The sequence below is a fragment of the Strongylocentrotus purpuratus genome, unplaced genomic scaffold (genome assembly GCF_000002235.5).
Source record: "Strongylocentrotus purpuratus isolate Spur 01 unplaced genomic scaffold, Spur_5.0 spur5_scaffold_15, whole genome shotgun sequence".
NCBI lineage: Eukaryota > Metazoa > Echinodermata > Echinoidea > Camarodonta > Strongylocentrotidae > Strongylocentrotus > Strongylocentrotus purpuratus.
Genome location: NW_022145600.1, coordinates 2114130 through 2133108, shown reverse-complemented (window position 1 = coordinate 2133108; position 18979 = coordinate 2114130). Strand labels below are relative to the sequence as shown.

General features: G+C 36.7%; 1 protein-coding gene across 1 annotated transcript; it reads left to right on the top strand.

The window, feature by feature from the left end:
* Positions 1–4487: 4487 nt before the first annotated feature.
* Positions 4488–12292, top strand: LOC752889 (ADP-ribosylation factor-like protein 3). Its single transcript, XM_001176236.4, has 5 exons — positions 4488–4618; positions 6218–6425; positions 6866–6972; positions 7687–7878; positions 8533–12292. Exons 1-5 carry the CDS (start codon positions 4616–4618, stop codon positions 8575–8577), a joined length of 555 nt encoding a protein of 184 aa, XP_001176236.1. The 5' UTR covers positions 4488–4615; the 3' UTR covers positions 8578–12292.
* Positions 12293–18979: the final 6687 nt, after the last annotated feature.

Here is an 18979-nt window from a genome sequence, read left to right as displayed (position 1 = left end):
GACAGAATGTGCAGACCTGTGTATTCATAAAATGTACAACATTGTATTAATTGCTTTTGATTAGGTTGGTTTATGTAATAGGGTGTTTCTCTTAAATTAGATGTGTGCATGTTGTGTGTTTGAAACTTCGTTTTTAGAATAGGACAATGTCTTTTCACATTTCTCTCATCTTCCATAGGTCCGTATTCATCAAAGCTAGTCCGAAAAGATATAACAGGCTAAATCATACAAGACATGTACATATATGTGGTTTATCCTCAGTGAGCTGTGGACATGTTCATACATGGTTTTCTGAATATTGGCCCTGACTTTGACTAATAACTTTTCACATCTGTACAGTCTGTAAGTACTATTTCAGTATTCATGTCAACGTGCATTGATTGTAATTGTAATCACCTTGAGTTTTAATTCCTGCCTTTAAATAATTGAGTATTTATTTTCGCAATACAGATGTTCTCCCATAATTTGGAATGTAAAAGTAAAACATGTAAAATTCAGATGTGGATATTGTAGGAAATTTGAGATAGGTTTCCTTTACATCAGCGAAATATAATTATCTGAAAACCTGTTTTCAATTGTATTCACTTATGATTCTAAGTGGGTCATGCACTTATAAGTTCCTGTACTCTTTTTCAATTCCTTGGTAAAGATTATTACCCAACATGTTGTCAATTAGGTGTGTGACTCCATCAACTTTTGGTCAATATAATGCTCAACTTTGATCACTTTACACTGCAAATTTGCATATTGCACAAATCACCCAAATTAGGCATGTAATTGCCTGTAAGTTGTGCAAACACAATATATGCTTTTTTATGTGGGGTACTGTTTGTGCAAACATGAATAATAGTTTCACTTGAAACAAGTATATTATTTGATGAAATCATATAATCTACTTGAGTTACATTTTGCATCAGAAATGTGGATAACAACATGTACCAGTAGGCAAATTGGATAATAAGTTAGAATTGTGAACAAAGCTAATACATGTAGTGCTTTCACATTGTGTTCATGGTGATGTTGAAAATTATACATTGTAGTTTAATAAGAACTGTGAAGTTAACTTTTTACTTTGCAAAATGGGATCTTTCGTTTATTTAGACTCGGCGTTGGTAAATTGTATATACATTCAAAACTAAAGGTAGATTGTCTTTGTATTTTGTTGTGTTTTTCTCTAGAGCGCTTAGGGACATGTTTTAATACTATGTGTTATGCGCTATACAAGAATGGTTAATTATTATTATTATTATTAGATAGTCATTTCGTTTGAAGGGAGAAGATATGTATATCTACATACCAAATCAAGTGACTGAGAGATTTAAGTGTTTGTCTTTTACTCCCTTCTCCTTCTATTCATCTGTTCCATACAATATTCATCACAGGGATGCCAGTTTTCAGGCCCTGGCGAGTTATTTTCAGATCATAGTTTAGGCCTTTTTGTGTTCAAAATAGCTCATTCTAGGTGATTTTTAGGCCCTCTGATCAATTCTAACTGGCATCCCCATTTATCAGTGGGTGAGTACAAGGTATGTCCCATAGGTGGAATTGTGAATAGTAACTAACATAAAAATAACAATTTATTTGATGTTTTGTCTGATTCAAACTGATACAGTCAGTAACGTATGGGACAGTCATAAAATAGCAAGGGCTGCGTTTTATAAAGAATGTGATGTATAATTCATTGCTAAGTTACGATGTTAATTTATCATTAGCAGCTCACTTATTCAGTATGAAGTACTTGGAGTAAGCTATACATTGTTATTGGAGCACATGATATAGTTATTTAGACATTGCATTGCCTAACATACAGTTTATGTCAATAGTAGATGTGAAGAAAGTCCAATGTTGATATCATTTCGTGAGCATGCATGTAATAATGCTGGATCAGTTATCAGAATCCATTTGTATTAATTGGAAATACACGCCGGTAGTGAACGTATACAGACTGAAACACCCACATTTTATGATTATGTTCTAATGCAAATCACCCAAACACCCTCCTTAATGTAAATGTTGCTTACGGTGAAGAATTATATGTTAATTGGTAGATAATTATATGTTTTCATGGATATACATATACATGTATATAGCTTACTCAGGCATTTGGATGTTATCTTAGTGTTGGTTCGGCTCGGCTCTAGACTTTCATTAGAAAGTGGCACAGACATGAACCTCAAGTATTTGATGGGGACTGTACAGAATAGAGATAAACAATTAGATTGTATTTGTTGTACCATTAGTAAGTGTGAGTATTATTTTGAAGCTGCTTTTACAAAAAAAATAATATCATTTGTGATAGAACCTCTCGCAATATTTCAGATATACATTTATGTTTAATATAGATTATAATTCTATCAATTATCAAGAACTAGAACATACTTCACAACAATTTTACATGAGAATGATTGCTCTGGAAATACTGTCATTTCACTCCTGAACAACTGCCCCTTGGGCAATCAACCACAAAGTAATATCTGCCCCCCCCCCCCAAGACAAGTACTCCCCTATTTAATATTGCCCTTGGGTATAAATATGGTAGAGATCTGGGCCTGTGGGGAAACTTTCCAGGAATTAGCTTCATAAGGATACACCCAATTTATTTAGACCCCACCCCCTCCCCCCACCCCCTCTCTCTATCTCTCTCTCTCTCTCTCTCTCTCTCTCTCTTTCCCTCTCTCTGTATTTAACTCCAGACCTCAATATTGATTTTAAATCACACTCACCTTCTTTTTAAACGGGATCTAGTACAGTGGTTGCTTTATAGCTGCTCCCTGCATGCCTCCATATGTATCTTGACCCATCATCCTAGTATATCCCTACATATTACAGTAATTCTGTATCAATTTTGACTTCTTTCTAGGCCTATGATATTGTTTTGGCTTTAATTGTTGAATTATCGACTGAGATGAAAACACAATTCCACACTATTTGTGTACACTGTGTTCCGTGCATGTATCTATATGGTAATGTAAACTTGGCAGCTTGTGTGTGTAAATGTCTTATGTATATATATGGATTTCACATCTATAGGATATGCCTGTAATAAGTTAATTGAATAAATGAAATAAACTAAGAACTGGTATTTACCTTTTGGTGTGTTATGACTGAATCATTTATGGATCATTTGCTTCATTGTTCATTATTTTTGTTAAAGCAGGAGACATTGATGTGTTAGTAGCCCATTAGCTTCTGTAAGAAGATACAATCATTTGTAACACATTATTGGCATTGGATCGGCAGTCCCCACCCCCTTAGCTATGTGAGTAGATTGAGTGGGTGTGGAAAAGAGTTATACCCTCAAACTTTGAGAAATTAAAACAAAATCGGCTTAGCTATATATATGCACTGATTTACACAAGAAATATTGAGAAAGTTGAATTGAGATTAAAAAACATTTTTTTAAAGCTGATATTACATGGCCGGTTAATCCTGTTGATATAGACAATGTGTGCGTGTGTGTGTGTGTGTGTGTGTGTGTGTGTGTGTGTGGGGGGGGGGTGGGGCAATTGATTAAGATTTCCCAAATTGACTTAAATTGGAGGAGAACACTCCTTCCAGACTTATGCTTATGCTTTGTATAGCCTCAAAAGGGCAGAATAGCTAGTTATTAAAGATTTCAAAATGCTGAAGAAGCTATGGGACTTACATGAAAGAAGTTGTGAACCTTTGAAAATTATATGAAATAACCAAGTGATGATGATGTGCAAAAAAGGTTATTTTATTGTTGGACTGTGAGGAACAGGTATGCTTTGAAAATGTATATTCCAGCACAATGTGTCATTCCAAGTTGCCAATGCCTCATATTCTGATACTTGAAAATGTTTCTCTCCTTTAATTTTGACACTATGAATGGTAAGCTGCAATTAGCTGTTCCCTGTCATTTAAATTTTCCTTTTCATATGGGCTAGCTTGCATGTAGATCGAGAGGAGCTCCCATTTGGTTATGCACAGCAATCGGGATACATTTTGATTTGTTTTCTTTTTACTAAATTTGTTCATTATTGTTTGCCATTTGTTTGTTTTGTTCACAACCTATTGGAGGCATAGATCATGGTGTGAGAAGTTCTTCTACATGCTTTCTTTTCTTCTATTTTTTCTTTTGATTTTCTTCTCTCTCTCTCTCGATCTAGCTCTAATTTTCTTTTTTCCTTCATTTCTCTCTTCGATCCTTCCTTTCTTTTTTACTTTCTTTCATAAGTTTCTTCCTTTCTGTTTTTCCCCATGAATCTCGAGATTTGGGTATAAGAGATCAATCTTGCTCGTCAAAAAAGAATAAATGAATGGACATAAGGCATGTGACATCTGCTAGATATATGAATATGATATATAAAAATATACAACATAGATGCATGGATGTTTATTGGATGGGTGGATGGATGAATGATTAATAAATGGTTTAATATATACTGTTCAAGGACTGGTAAATGAATACATGTCAGATTAAAAAAAATGAAATAAACAAGTAGGTCGCTTTTTGATTTGCCTCAATTGTGTCATATCCACCGCCACAATAATTTATTTATTTTCCGGAAGTTATATCTTCCAATACATGATGACGTCATATTACATAGTTACACCAAGCTAAATTTCGCAGATCGACGACGAGACAGTTATCATGGTAAGAGAAAAACATATATTTTGGCACTTTTATCTCCTTCCAGTATCATTTTTTTACATTTGTTGTGCTGCTAAATTATAAGTAAAGAAAAAGTTGCTATTTTATTTGCTGAAGTAGTGTTATTTTGTCACTGCCTTTGGTACAACTTTGTGGGTTTGAAACTCGGTGAGTGTCGGTGATTCCTTCGAGGCTATGCGAACTCTCGCCCTCTGACAGCGGGTACGTAGCGGCTCGGAGCGCAGTGAGCTCTGGTACCCGTAGTGCAATGTAAGATGTGTACATGCGGATACATTCTGCAGTCATTCAAAATTCCTTGCCTTGTCATAGTCTTGTGAAGTTGTGACAGTATAATTATAAAGTATATTATTTAATTATATGGTGCATGTTAGCTAGCTGGGCACTAGCAAACCTTATTCGCTGTGTAGGCCTAGAGCCTAGCCCTAGCCGAGAGTAGAGTAGATCTAACTTAGACTTGTTAGAGGTCTTCTATAGTTCTACTACTAGCCTACTGAGACTGAGTACTACTAGATCTAGATCTAGATTCTAATCGCTAGCAACTCTCTTAAATGTGCAAAAAATAAAAGAAGCTTCTTGATTGACACAGAATACAATAACAACGTTGAGTACTTACTTGGGTATACTTGGGTGTAGAGACTGGAAGCATCGCTTATTTGTCCCTCTTTACTGTTGCATCCCGTCTCAAGTATGGTTCAAACTTACCTTTCTAGGGATGACTTGAATTGGTTAATGGTGGTAGCATTGACTACTTCCTTAGGCAGGGCATTCCAATTGTTTACACATGACTCCTTATTGAGAAACTATACTGCCTAAGTCTTGTGTTAAAACGTTGTTTAACAATCTTGAAATCATGTCCTCTTGTTATTGATTCAGTGGCAAGTTGGAAGAATTTTGAAGGATTCACTCTGTCAAAGCCTCTCAGGATTTTGAATATCTGTATCTGGTCTGCTCTTTGTCTTCTGTAAGCCAAAGTAGGAAGTTGTAGTTCTCTAAGTCTGTCTGGGTATACTTGAGTTGAGTATACGGATTACGGTACCATCTCAAATAATGTTGCAAGAAAATAAAATCCATTTGACATGTTCAATGTCATGTGTAGATCTAAATGTTGTCAAGTGGAGTTTAAAAAATAGTTTTGTGCAAAATACCCTACACTTACTCACATACATTAGCTTCGCTTATACATGAGATCTATCAGGGAAAAAATATGCAGGGGCTCGGGGTGAACTTGCACCAAAAATGCCAAAAAAGAGCCCTCAAAAGTCATATAAGTGCCCCCAAAAAATTGCATAGAGTTCAACGCAAAACAATTTAAAGAGTGTAATTTTAATGCAAGCAAGCTTAAAAGTAGCCCCCAAAATTAAATAAATTAACTAAATATTTTTCCCCTGAGATCTATAAAGAAATGTGTAGACCACCATGCTTACAACGTGTAGGTCATTGCATTTTGCTGTGCAGCACTATATTTGAGGTGCTTTGGTGCATTTTGTAAAGGGGGCTCAAGACTTCCAGCATTGTGTGATTTGTGTCCCCTTCTTGTATAAGAAGATTACCTTCCTGATTTCCCTCTTATCATATTCACAGCCGTACTTTTTAGACCTGTTACGGAAACTGAAGCACAAACATCAGAGGGAGCTACGAGTTCTTCTACTTGGTCTGGACAATGCTGGCAAGACTACCATTCTTAAAAGCCTTTCTAAAGAGGGTCATGAGAACATATCACCAACGCGAGGTTTCAACATCAAGAGCTTAAAAAACAAGGAATGGAATCTTAACGTATGGGATATAGGAGGTATGTAGCTACATGTGATAGGCTTGATCTGCAGAGTTCTCTCTGAAATTAACTTGCACTGTTGCAGATATTGCTCTTTTGTTTTATTTATAACTTTGGAGCTTTCCAGAGCAGAATTCTAATCCCATGTACTTTGTTCACTTTCATTCTAAATCCCAATGTTCGTAATCTTAGTAATACATGTACATGTATGTAGCTTATTAAATCTTATAATTTAAAATAACATTATATTATGTACATCTCATTGTTTTTATTGTTTATAATTTAGTTTTGTGTACACAATTGTGAATACCTGTTACGGTTTGTTGGTCTGTAGAGACATTACCAGTAGCTTGACTTGACACTTGAACTTATTTTCTTTATCTCCCTCTCTCTCTCTCTCTCTCTCTCTCTCTCTTTCTTTCTTTCTCTTTTATCTTTCTTCTAATTTGACCTCACAGGGCAACGGAAGATCAGACCGTACTGGAGGAACTACTTTGAAAATACCGATGTTTTGATATATGTGGTAGACAGTTCAGATAGAACAAGATTTGAAGAAACAGGGGAGGTGAGTTGTTACTTAAGAGTAGTTAAAGGCATGTATCCCCTTTTTATTGGAAATATATACAGCAACAGCAACAATAACAGTAACAACAACAACAATAACAGCAACAAATAATTTTTTGCAGAACACGTAATACCCTTCAAAGTGCTGTGAAAAATGCTCAAGATTTGGGTTTCTATTGGATGTTAGGTTAGGGGTGGGGGTAAGTGTAGTGTTCGGTCCAGGGTTGAAGTTGTGATTTCACTTCATGTATGAAATCGGCTGGAGTGGAATTTTCACCAGATTGGTAGGAATGACACACAGATGCCATTTTTCCGGCTTTCCCCTGATTTCATTCCGTAGTACCTCCCTATTTCAGGCATATTAGGCTTCAAATTTGAAGAAAAAAAACATATATGAGATAACATGCTTGGGTCTCTTTTCAGGCTAATTGGGTAAAACCAACTGATATCACTGACCACCCTCAAAATCTCAAGTTTACAAATTTGTTCATGAATTTTAATCCAAAAGAATATGTTAAACAATCAAATTGCCAATCTTGAACCATTTAGATTGCCTCCACTTTTCTGGTATCACCTCCCTTCTAAATCTCTTTACAAGAATATTGTAATAGCTATAGGATAGACTTTCTGTACCTACATAATGTCCACAGTCTCTGTATTTTCTTATGCCTCTGTATATTAATTTTCTATCAATACTATACTTCTTTCTCCTTAGGAATTGAATGAACTATTGGAGGAAGAGAAGTTACAGCGAGTACCAGTGCTAGTATTCGCCAACAAGCAGGATCTAGTAGGAGCAGCATCTGCCTCTGACCTATCTGATGGTGATGCTTTAAATCTACAATCTATTCGAGACAGGCCTTGGCAAATCCAAGCATGTTCAGCCCTGTCCGGAGAAGGCCTGGAGGTAAATAAGTCTTTTCTAGAGATGCTTTCATCTTTATATTTGTATGCAACAATATATAGATTTTAATAATGATAGTAATAGGCATTTCTATAGCGCCCTCTATCTAGAAATTCTATTCCGAGGCGCATTTATTATTACCCTGGCTTGGCGGCTTTAGCCTAGCAGCCATTACAGCGCTCCAGCATTTCAAGGAATTAATTCCTGCCAGGTACCTATTTACATTACCTGGGTTTAGTGTGGCAAATGTAGATCAACGTCTTGCCAAAGGACATTAGTGCTGCAGCGGGACTTGAACCGCGGACCTTGTGATCGACAGTCCAGGGATGTATCCACTTGACCACGACACCTGGGTTAGAAAGGATGTGCAGTTATTAAAGACCCTATTCTATGAAAATACAACATGGATTAATTCAAAGTTGAATGAATGTAGAATACAAATATAAAGGATTACAATATTTCCCTTTCAGAATTGCACACAAAACAAATTTTGTGCACCCCTCCATATTACATGGCAATATAGGACAGATTTGCCGCAGTTACGGTGACAACATAACACGGGACCCAATAGGCTTGACTTCATAGCGAGTCGATGAGCCATCTATTGTAGGCCTAATAATGAAGTGATTTTCTTTCAATTTTCTCTGTTCCAAACAGGATGGTTTAACGTGGGTAGTGAAGACGATAAACAGTAAAAAGTAGAGACCTTCCATCCTGCCCAGTTCCATCAGCGTGGCGTTGCCATCTTAGCAGAGAAGACACATGATCCTTGCCATACCATCCTTGACAGTAAGATAATGGGTGTAGTCCTAGGACCAGCTTGTTCTCAAGATGTATGTTCTTATGGTCTTCAGTCTTGATCCCTTGGGTTGCATAGTCCGCCCAAGAAGGTGAAGGTGGACAATGTGTGGAGGCTGATGATCGCCACCCTTTGCTTCCTGAACACAGTTACCCTCATCATTGTGCAGCAGCGTGAAAAATACTTTTCTGTTTGTTTGTGGGAGCAAATTTATCAGTGATAGTTTAGTAATACATGTGTATTGTGTTTTAACAGAGTTTTTTTTCTATTTACCAGAGCTATATCGCTCAAAGCTCTCTTTTTAAAAAATGTGTTTATATATTTTTTTTTATTTAAAAAAAAAAAACGTTTGTCAGTTTATTTCCATGGAAACCTTTGATGCTCAATTCAAACAGCAGAATTATTTTTGATGCAACACTTCAAAGTTTATTCATGACAATCATCTAAAAACTTAGACAACAGAAGAGGTTATACATGTAGAGCATTGTCTGTATATGCAAGTAGGGTCATTAAGGCTCATTGTCTGCCAGTCCTGTACACGTGTTATGCCTAGCACCCTCTTTGTGTTCATCCAGTAAAGGATAACTGCAACCACCTCCCACAATAACCATGTAATTCAAAGAATTGTTGTAAGGGATTACTCAAGTTCTCATCAAAAGATCAAGGCAGCTCTGACTGTCATCTACATGTCGAGGGTTCAGTGACACGATGACGTAACTCCTCTTTTTGCCAAAATAAGTATTTCATATCAAAATGTTCAGAAAAATGTGGTCTTTCCAGGAAACATAAAGACTTAACACCACCCAACACCCCATTTAAGTCAATGGCTAGTGAAACATAGACTTAACTCCTTAAGGCCCAAGTGCTCAGTGACACATAAACCACTTTTTCTCAAAATGGCCAAAATGAAGTTACGTCTTTGTGTCACTGACCCCTCGATGTGATGTGCTTGGCACCCATGGTGGTCTTTGGGCAGTCCTTGCAAAGTCAGCTGCACACCCTGCCCGAGATTGTAAATGATAACACAATTATAATGTCTAAATTAAGGAAAGCTAGTTTGTTTTGTCATGAAACAGAAACAAAAGAAGATATTTTTTGCCCAATTTAGCAATGAAACTAACAAATTGAGATACAAAATTTGACTCATGTCTCTTAAAAGTTTTGAGATTTTATCCATGATTACTGCATCATAGCCTTAGGTCTGCACCCCAACTTTGTGTTGCAGAAGGGATTCCTGCTTTGAAAGATTTCCATGCACTGAATTATTGCCATATAGCGTAGTCGATGGGTAGACCAACATACTACATATTATATGCACACTACTGCACCACAGATTCATGAACTGATTAAGAAAATGAAAAACTAATCAACCCACAAAGGTGTGGCTTACTTACATTGTGCCACTCCAACAGCCCTCATAAATACAAGGTTCTCCTTAAATATTTTGGTCTCAAATGCTTTGTGAATTTTCAACAGCAATGTCCAGAAATTTACTTCACGTATGTGCTACATTTCCAGTGCTTTCTGTTTGTTGCCAGATAATTCTTTTCAATGAATGATTAAGTAAAGTTGCAATCAGTGCCAAAGAATTTTTATTTATACATTTTTGTGTGTAGGCTAATTTCAGAAATAAAAGATGCTTGAATTCAAATGTTGTATAGCGCCCCCTTCTGGCCATCATACAAGTTAAGCCATTGTGATGTCATGGTTATTAAGTTCAAGAATACAAATCTTTTGGTGTATTGCAGAGCAATACATCTAGCATGGTAGTTGCCTGTTGATATGAGCATGGTCTGAAATGCCTAATATTTAGTCTCAACCTTCATAGGCTCTGTGTGATAGCTGCTGTAAAATCGTCTCAAAGCAAATGTAGAATTCAATCAAGTAAATGTAAATTTTATTCCAGCATCAAAAAGTTGTCTGATTTTTCAGCATGTGAACTGGACAGCTGCTCTGAACTTGGATTGCGTCTTTACCTGAGAATAAGATCATAATTTCACTTTTTTTTTTGTGTATACATTGATATGGTTATGAAAAAGTTGATTCATTCATTTTGTTATCAAGAAACGTGTCTAAAATGGCTGATTTTATATAAATATATATACATATTCATCAAGAAGCACAGAAGGGAACAACGAGAAGCTTGAATCTTTTTTTAACAGCCCTATTCTTTTAAACACTGCATATTTATATCAATTGCAACAAAATACTTACACGTGTATATGTCATAGCCTCCATTTTTTTCATAGCACACAAAACCTTGTTCTACGTTAATCCCCTAGCCAGCAGGGGAAATAGCCCAGTGTGTTTACTGTATGTAATGATGACGTAACACATGAGCTGTTCCAGGGTTTCAAAATGATCCCCTCTTTTTAAGTCTTTAACCAACCTCTCCATCATTCAAATCAACCTGAAAAATAGAAAATGCAGATCGTACAAAATCCCTTTTGTCTATGAAACCTATTTTTAGCCTTCTAGAAAGCTAAAATATCTTTTCATTATGATACCGCAGATGTTGTGTGTCCCAAGTCACCCCTTTATTTTTTATAGTTTTATATAGTTAGGTTTCATTCATGTGACTTTTGTTTCTTTAGATACAGAATATTTTTCAAGAAAACACAGTGGCATCAAGTAATGAACAGGTTGAATTATGGTATGTGCATTATAAATATGTAGTATGCCATAACTGTAATGCTTGTTTGGATGTTTTTTATGTATTTTTGTTTGTTTGTTTGTTTTGTATATACACCTAGCTTGCATGAAATGTATTCACCTTGAGTTAAAAGTTTGTCTAATTAATGCATATATGTAAATATCATAATGGCTATATAGATTCAACAGGTTAAATAGATGACAAATCGTACTATGATATGACTAAGACGGATTGATATAATTATAATGTACAAAAACAGGTTTATACATGTGTATATACTGTATCACAAATGACATTATAGATTTTTGTTCTATTTAAAAAGGTATTAGCCTAGCAGAGCCGAGGTAATATTGGAGCGCTTTGAGCACCTGAGTGGATATGTGCGCTATGTAAATATCCAATATTATTATTATGATTAGCATAATGGCTTAAAAGAGGTGAGCTAGTCAATTTATGCTCGACTGAAGATGAATTGGTTGTGGGTTGAATATCTGCAGGTGCCGTAAACATGTCCTTAAGCAAGGGATTCTATCTATATTGCTTCTATCCACCCAAGTATTAAATAGGTACCTGGTAGGATGCTTCTAAGGGAGCAGAGAATGTGCAGAGAATGTGAACGTATTGTGTGCGGCCAAGTCTAAATACTATGAACAGGATAGTGTAAAAGAAAAGAGATATCTTAGATATAGTTAGCACTTCATGTATATAAAGCCAGAATGTTATTATTACTATTATTATTATTATTATTAAGAAAGGTATTGATGGTTAAGTACTTTGCCAGTATATATATAGTTGTGTGTCTTCTGTAAAAAAAAAGGTTTCTATGATTTAATATTTAAGCAGATATAAGTATGGGATCAAAACTCCAGCTATTCATGGAATGAGATTTTGATTATTTATGAAGTGATAAAACTTGAAAATCCTCCTGAATGTATTCATAAATATGAACTTGATGTATACTTTCACTGTTTGTGTATTTATTTATTGACTTTTATTCATATTTATGTTGAAATTTGAGAATTTCTATTTTTTCTTCCTCTTTTCCATCTTAGAATTATATGTAAAATAATAATAATAATAATAATAATAATAGGCATTTATATATATATATAGCGCCGTCTATCTAGACAATTCTATTCCGAGGCGCACAAGAAAAAAATAAAGAATGAGAGAGTTTGGATGAGTGGCATAGTGCCAAGTACAGGTATTATTAAAAAAGATAACATAATGCAACTTCATATATTTTCATATATATATACATTATGTATTAATAGATGTAAAATGTAATTTAAGCGTTACGGTCATTAGGAAAGAAGCATTTTTTTCAGCATGCACATTTTTTTTGTATTGTGTATCATAAGGTTGTTCATTAGCTCTTGGGAGCACTGACCAGTATATGTGTATAATATTTCTACATTATTGGGATTAAATACTGTAAGGTTTGAATTCTTTCTTTTCTATTATTTTTTCACATCCGGGGGGGGGGGGGTGTTTCACAAAGACTAAGATCGTCATACCACTGCTTGCTCTCACCATTGGTCTCTCAATTATATCATTAGATAATATTTCTTCCTTCAATAATGAATTATAAAAAAAAAAGTAGATTTGTGACCATGATTTGTAAGTCCCTTGAGAGACCAATGAATGCCAGTAAATTATGGGAGCAAACAGATAGCCTGCCGTAGTAAAGTCCTATATACTTAAAGTCGATCTTAGTCTTTGTGAAACACTCCCAAGGAATGATTCTCCAACAATATAATCGCAAACACTTTCAAGAAATCGGCATGAGGGTAGTTTCAAATCCATATTGTTTATCCCATAAAAATCGTGTTCAGATTAATTCTACGTCAATGTATTTGTTTGATGGCAAACATGTTTGGTAAGGTTGCATTGCGCGAAAGTCTTCTCATGCGAAAGATTGTGCGATTGTGTTCAAGGTTTAACATGGCAGACAAAATAATCATCGGTATCAGGTTTAATAATATAACGAAAACTGAATTTAAATCCGGGCTATTCTCTCTCTCTCTCTCTCTCTCTCTCTCTCTCTCTCTGTCTCTCTGTCTCTCTCTGTCTCTCTCTCTCTCTTTCTCTCTCTTGGCATTGCCTTACTTTTCCCATGCATACTTCCTTCTTACCACGGAGTCTTAACAAAATGACTTCTCTGCTAAGCTTCCCCGCCATCTTCTCCTTTATTCTCCGTTTTACTGTTTTTTGTGCATATATCTTGCACTTTGGCACCTTTCCCCTTATTATAGCCACAGATCTTCCCGAATCCCTTTTAAATCGTATAGATCCCACCTGTCTTATGAATCCCACCTGTCTTATGAATCCAAATCTAATGTTATTTCACTAATTTATTTAGTTGGTTTCTTGCCCCCCCCCCCCCCCCTCAACAAATCAATCAATTAATCATGACGAAATAGCTACTTTGTAGAAATAAACTTTTGTCAAACATCAGAGAAATAGGAAAAGGTAGCAAGAAGGGTATGTTATTGGCAACCATCCCAACCATTTAGGCATAAATGACTTAGACTCATTTTTCAAAAAAATGGTACTTTGCACCATTTTCTCTTGTTTTTAACATTACTAGGGGAGGTTGGATTGATATGTCACACGGAAGAGCTAGGTGGGGTGCGATTTATGAACCCCATTACCGAGTATGTACACTTTCACAGTGTCATGTCCATTAGGCCTAAACAAAAAGATGTTGTATTGCCCTTTAGGTGCCAATCTTCTCTAAAACTCTCTCTTTCAAGATTTTTGGGTCGGTCGCAAAGGGCAATACAACATCTTTCTTTTTTAGGTCTTACTTTAATCTAAGTTTCACAGTATGTCAATGCTGTCCTGGTAATCGGTTTCTTGCACATATAAATTTAGATTAGATCTTGATTTAAGATTTGCTTATCTGTCTTTAAGCCAGATCTTAGAGGGGAGAGCGTGTATAATGACAGTGACAAATGACATTTTTCGTTATGGCTAGTGTAATCCTTGCTTCTGACTAGTTATTAGCAGATTTGTCAATGATTTTTGTCATTTGTCATTATGAAAAAAAGCCTTTGTGAAACACCCCACCCCCTGGTTTTGTGAAGTATTTGTGATCTGTTTGTCCGATTTAATGTACTTTTGAAATAATTTGCTTTGCACCAGTTACTCTTTAATTCTTTATTTTGAAAGTGTGTATGCGGCGTATCGATGGGGTTTTTGCGTTTGCAATTTAGTAATTACTTTTGATTAATAGACTTACTTGATTATTACACTTGTATGCAAAGGAATAACTGCACGGGTATTGAAACCAAATAAAAGAGAATTATCAAAGCTAGCTGTTATGGTGATGTTAATTTGCTGGATTTGAACTCGAGTACATTATACGTTCATGGTGGAAGTTGGAAGATCGAGACTCTTTTATCAGACTAACGCGAAGTTATAGAATACTGAAATGTTATTGTGTAGCATATAATAAGAATATGTTGTGAGGGCCCGACGTCTTAATGTATCTAATTCACAACACTCTGTTGTTAGTTACCATTGTGCATGACAGCTGAAAGTTCAGGGCTCCTCAGACTTTGAACCCAGAGTCGCGAATTATTGATAATACTGAATAGCGAAAGGTCGGCAGGTTCAATGCACTTAATTCTGTATTGCTGATGCAGGGATGATACAGAGTTTACACGTTTTCTTCAGAGTTTGAATTCAACAATATTGCATCAAGATAAACCCTAATAAGACCGGGGCCATTATGCCCCCCCCCTCCACGATTTTCCCGATTGTTCGGGAACGCATACGGATGGCGCCCTGCCGCTCGATCGCTGACTTTTTTCTTTCGAGTCTTTGTTTCCCGAAAGTTTTTGTTATCGCGTCTTTATTGCTGCCTGAATGAGACGATATTCGGGCACCTTGCTATTAAATATATATTTTGGCACCTCGTTGCACAGTATTCAGGCACTTTACTTCCTGAAATTATCCGGTTTCTAATTTGTTGTGAGCGAGCGAAGAAAAAATACCCATGTGTTTAAAATATTTTTATTCACAATGAAATATATATATAAACCATCTCTCGACTACTTATTTTCTTCTCCGAAGTAAAATTCACTAAATGTTTTATTTGATATAGAACAGTGTCACAGCGATAAGTATTAGGAATGTGCTTGATTTCAAAATTTTCAATTGACGTGTCCTCGATGCGCTCTGATTAGCAAGGAATTATTATTGTATCGCCCGCAGTTAATACAATTGCATTACGATAATGTAATGTCGAGCACGCTTTCCCACCCCCTCGATTTCCTGCTTCTGCTGCTTAATTCCTCTGCTCCTGCTTCTGTTTCATCGTCTTGTTCTTCTTCTGCTACTATACTTCCTCTTTGTCTACTTCTTCTTCTCCTTTAAATTAATAATAATGCAAAATATTTTTGATAGCGCCTTTCCATAAAGCAGATACGAAGCACTTACTCAAACACAAAAATTACAAGAGATGACCGTTGACCGAATAGCTGGTATAAACAAAAAGCATGAGCATCAAAAATAGTAATTACAGAAGGCACATAACAGATGACCAGAATGTTGCTTCGTTAAATTTCCAACTTCTTTGGTGAACCGCTTGTAGGGTTAGGGTTAGGGTTCGGGGTATAGAGGTTAGGGTCAGTGACGGATCCAGGGGGCCCCCGGGATTTCAATTTTTCAACCCCCCCCCCCCCCGCTTATTCACCGGCAGGCTGTTTTGCCGCTAAATATTTTCTCACGAATTGGGCCACCTCTTTGGTCCCCTCCCCTGCCGCTTGCCGGACGACTATATGAGCCCCCGTTTATTCGATGCGATTGTCAATTGCATTTGGGTTGGGGTTGAGGTTGGGCAAGGTTTGGGGTGAGGGGTAAGGGTTAGGGTTTGGTTTACCGTTCCTCTAGATCGACGGAAGTCGTAAATAGCATCAGCCCGATCTTCTGAATACTGGGTCGTTGAAATTGGCTGGCTGGCTGTCGGTTTGACTGATGGGCTTTCCTGCGTGCTGGGCTTGCTGCACTGAGACGTCCTTTAACATCTTGGCCTATTTACAAGAAAACGAAGCTATTTCTCTTCCGATGCCTCTTTAGAGAAAAAACATCATCAACTTATTATTTCTATAATTATAATTTAAATCCTTAAACAACATGCCCAATATTTCGGAATCTTTCGTACCTTCACCCAAAATTTATTAATTTATGAAATTAATGTTAGATATTATGTAGATAGAGAAAACAAAAAACACTGCTTGATATGATTAGTCCTGCAACATTAAACGTCAGTGATAGACGTTTCATTAAATTATTTAGAGAAAGAAGAAGATTCGATGTACCGTTCTCGACTCTAAATCCTTATATGAGTTCAGTCCCCCCCCCCTCCCGCGCGAAGCGCGGAAGCTTTGACGTTTCATTAAGTTATTAGAGAAAGAAGACGATTCGTTGTACCGTTTTCGACTTATAATTCTTTTGCTTCCTACGGCCTCTTCCTTTCTTCTTTCTCTCTCTTTTTTTTTTGGGGGGGGGGGCGACCGCCCACACCGCCCCCTGGCTACGCGTCTGTTAATATTATGTTGTCAAAGTGACAACTTTGAAACGGCTAGCGGCTTTTTGTGCGTACATGTAGATGTTCTTACGTTATTGGTGAGTGCCTATTTGGCTAATGCCTTTACAAAAAATAGAAATTTGTAAACTTTTTTTGCAACCTAGCTTTCTCATATCTTTCTCAATCATTGGAGGGTTGAGAATGTCAAACTTACCATTGATGTAATCCATTTCCTGTTTTTTTTTCTTCAATTTTAGGCCTTTCGTTCTTATAGTTTTGAGTTTTAGGGAACAATGCCTGACTGCATTTCTAATGGCCGATATAGTTATAGAGAGGTATAGATAATTGCCCTATAGTCAAATCTGAGAGCTGCCTCTTTTACTGTGACAAGTGCCCCTTTTCCTTTGTAAGAACTGCCCCTTCCACTTTTAATAACTACCCCTATTTTAACTCGGATAAGCGCACCTTATATTTTCACATGTGCCCCTTTTCCTTTCTAATAAATGCTCCTTTTCCAAATGATAAGTGCCCCATTAAAAAAGAGCCCTTTCTCATAAGTGCCCCCTTCTCTGGTAAATGACCCTTTTCAGGTACGGGAAGTTAATCCTTTTCACTTCAGATAAGTGCCCCCTTCACCTCTGATAAATGCCCCTTTATTATTTGATCGGTGCCAATTTTCTTTCAACTAATACACATTTTCCTTTATTATAAGTGCCCCTTTTTCATTCACATAAGTGCCCCTTTTCATATCTGGCCATTGCCCCTTTTCAGGTGCGATAAGTGCCTCTTTTCACCTCTGATAATTTCCTTTTAACAATGATGCGTGCCCCTTTTCGTTTCTAAAAAAGGGACCTATCCCCTTTTCAAATTCCGATAGGAGCCCCTTTTCCGTCGACAGATGGCCATTACCTATTCTCATGACTGACTTTTTTCATCCCTTGTAAGTGCCTCTGTTTGAGGGTGTAAGAAGTGCCCCATTTTCACCTCTGATAATTACTCTTTGTACTTTGATACATGCTCCTTTTCTTTTCTGATAAATGTCCCCTTTTCCTCTCATCATTCAACGCGCCCCTAATTTCATGCGCCTAAGAGCAATTTCCCCCAAAGCTCGCTGGCTACGCTCGCACGCATCTATAGATGAAATATTTATGTTACTTATCAAAGGTCTTTTCAGTCTTCCGTTATGAGAGTGTGGTTATAACCCCATCAGGATTGGGGTTTTTCCTCATTAGAAGATGTAATTTTTCGCACTGCGACCTCACAAATCTTAAAAGTTTCCTGGCTCGCTTCGCTCGCTCGCAAATAGATTTTCAGACCATCTCACCCAACTGCAAATCATGATGCTTAAGCAATATCTTGTATGGTGTATAAAGTGAAGCAAATATTGAAATCATCCCTGATAATGTAATCACAATGTAGGGGTATATACCAATGTCTAAAAAAGTGTATATTTTCGCCTTGAGATTTCCCTTTGTAGATGCTCTTTTTTCTTGGTGCCCCCCCCCCCACTTTAGAAGTCGCTCAGCCGCCCCTGCATATATACCTGCCAAGAACTCCAAGAATAATGCCACGCCCTGGCAGTAGTTGGCCACAGTCGTTCGCTCTATAATAGAACGTGTGATTTTGTTCTAGCTGGTAATCCTTGATGGTCATAATGTCCCATTCACAAAATCGTTATAACTATAAATTCAGCAACATCCAATTGAAACGCATGTAGTTATTGTCGTCATTTTTTTTGGTCTGTCCTTGTTCTTTTGTCTCTCTCTTTCCCTCTCTCTCTATCTCTCTATCTTTCTGCTTTTCTCTTATCCCTCTCTATTCCCCTCTGTCTTCTCTCTCTCTCTCTCTCTCTCTCTCTCTCTCTCTCTCTCTCTCTTTATGACCATGGTGTTTGAAGGTTTATTGGGGTGGGTTCTTTTAATTTACAAACTAAGGTTGAAAGCACGAATAATAATAATAATAATAATAACAATAGTGGGTTCTTGTATAGCGCTAATGTCTGTCAGACTTGGCGCTCCCGATTATTATCATGGCAGTAGCACGGCTGCCATTACAGCCCTCTAGCATTTGAAGGAGTAAATTCCTGCGATCCATAAGATTCCTACCATCATTAATT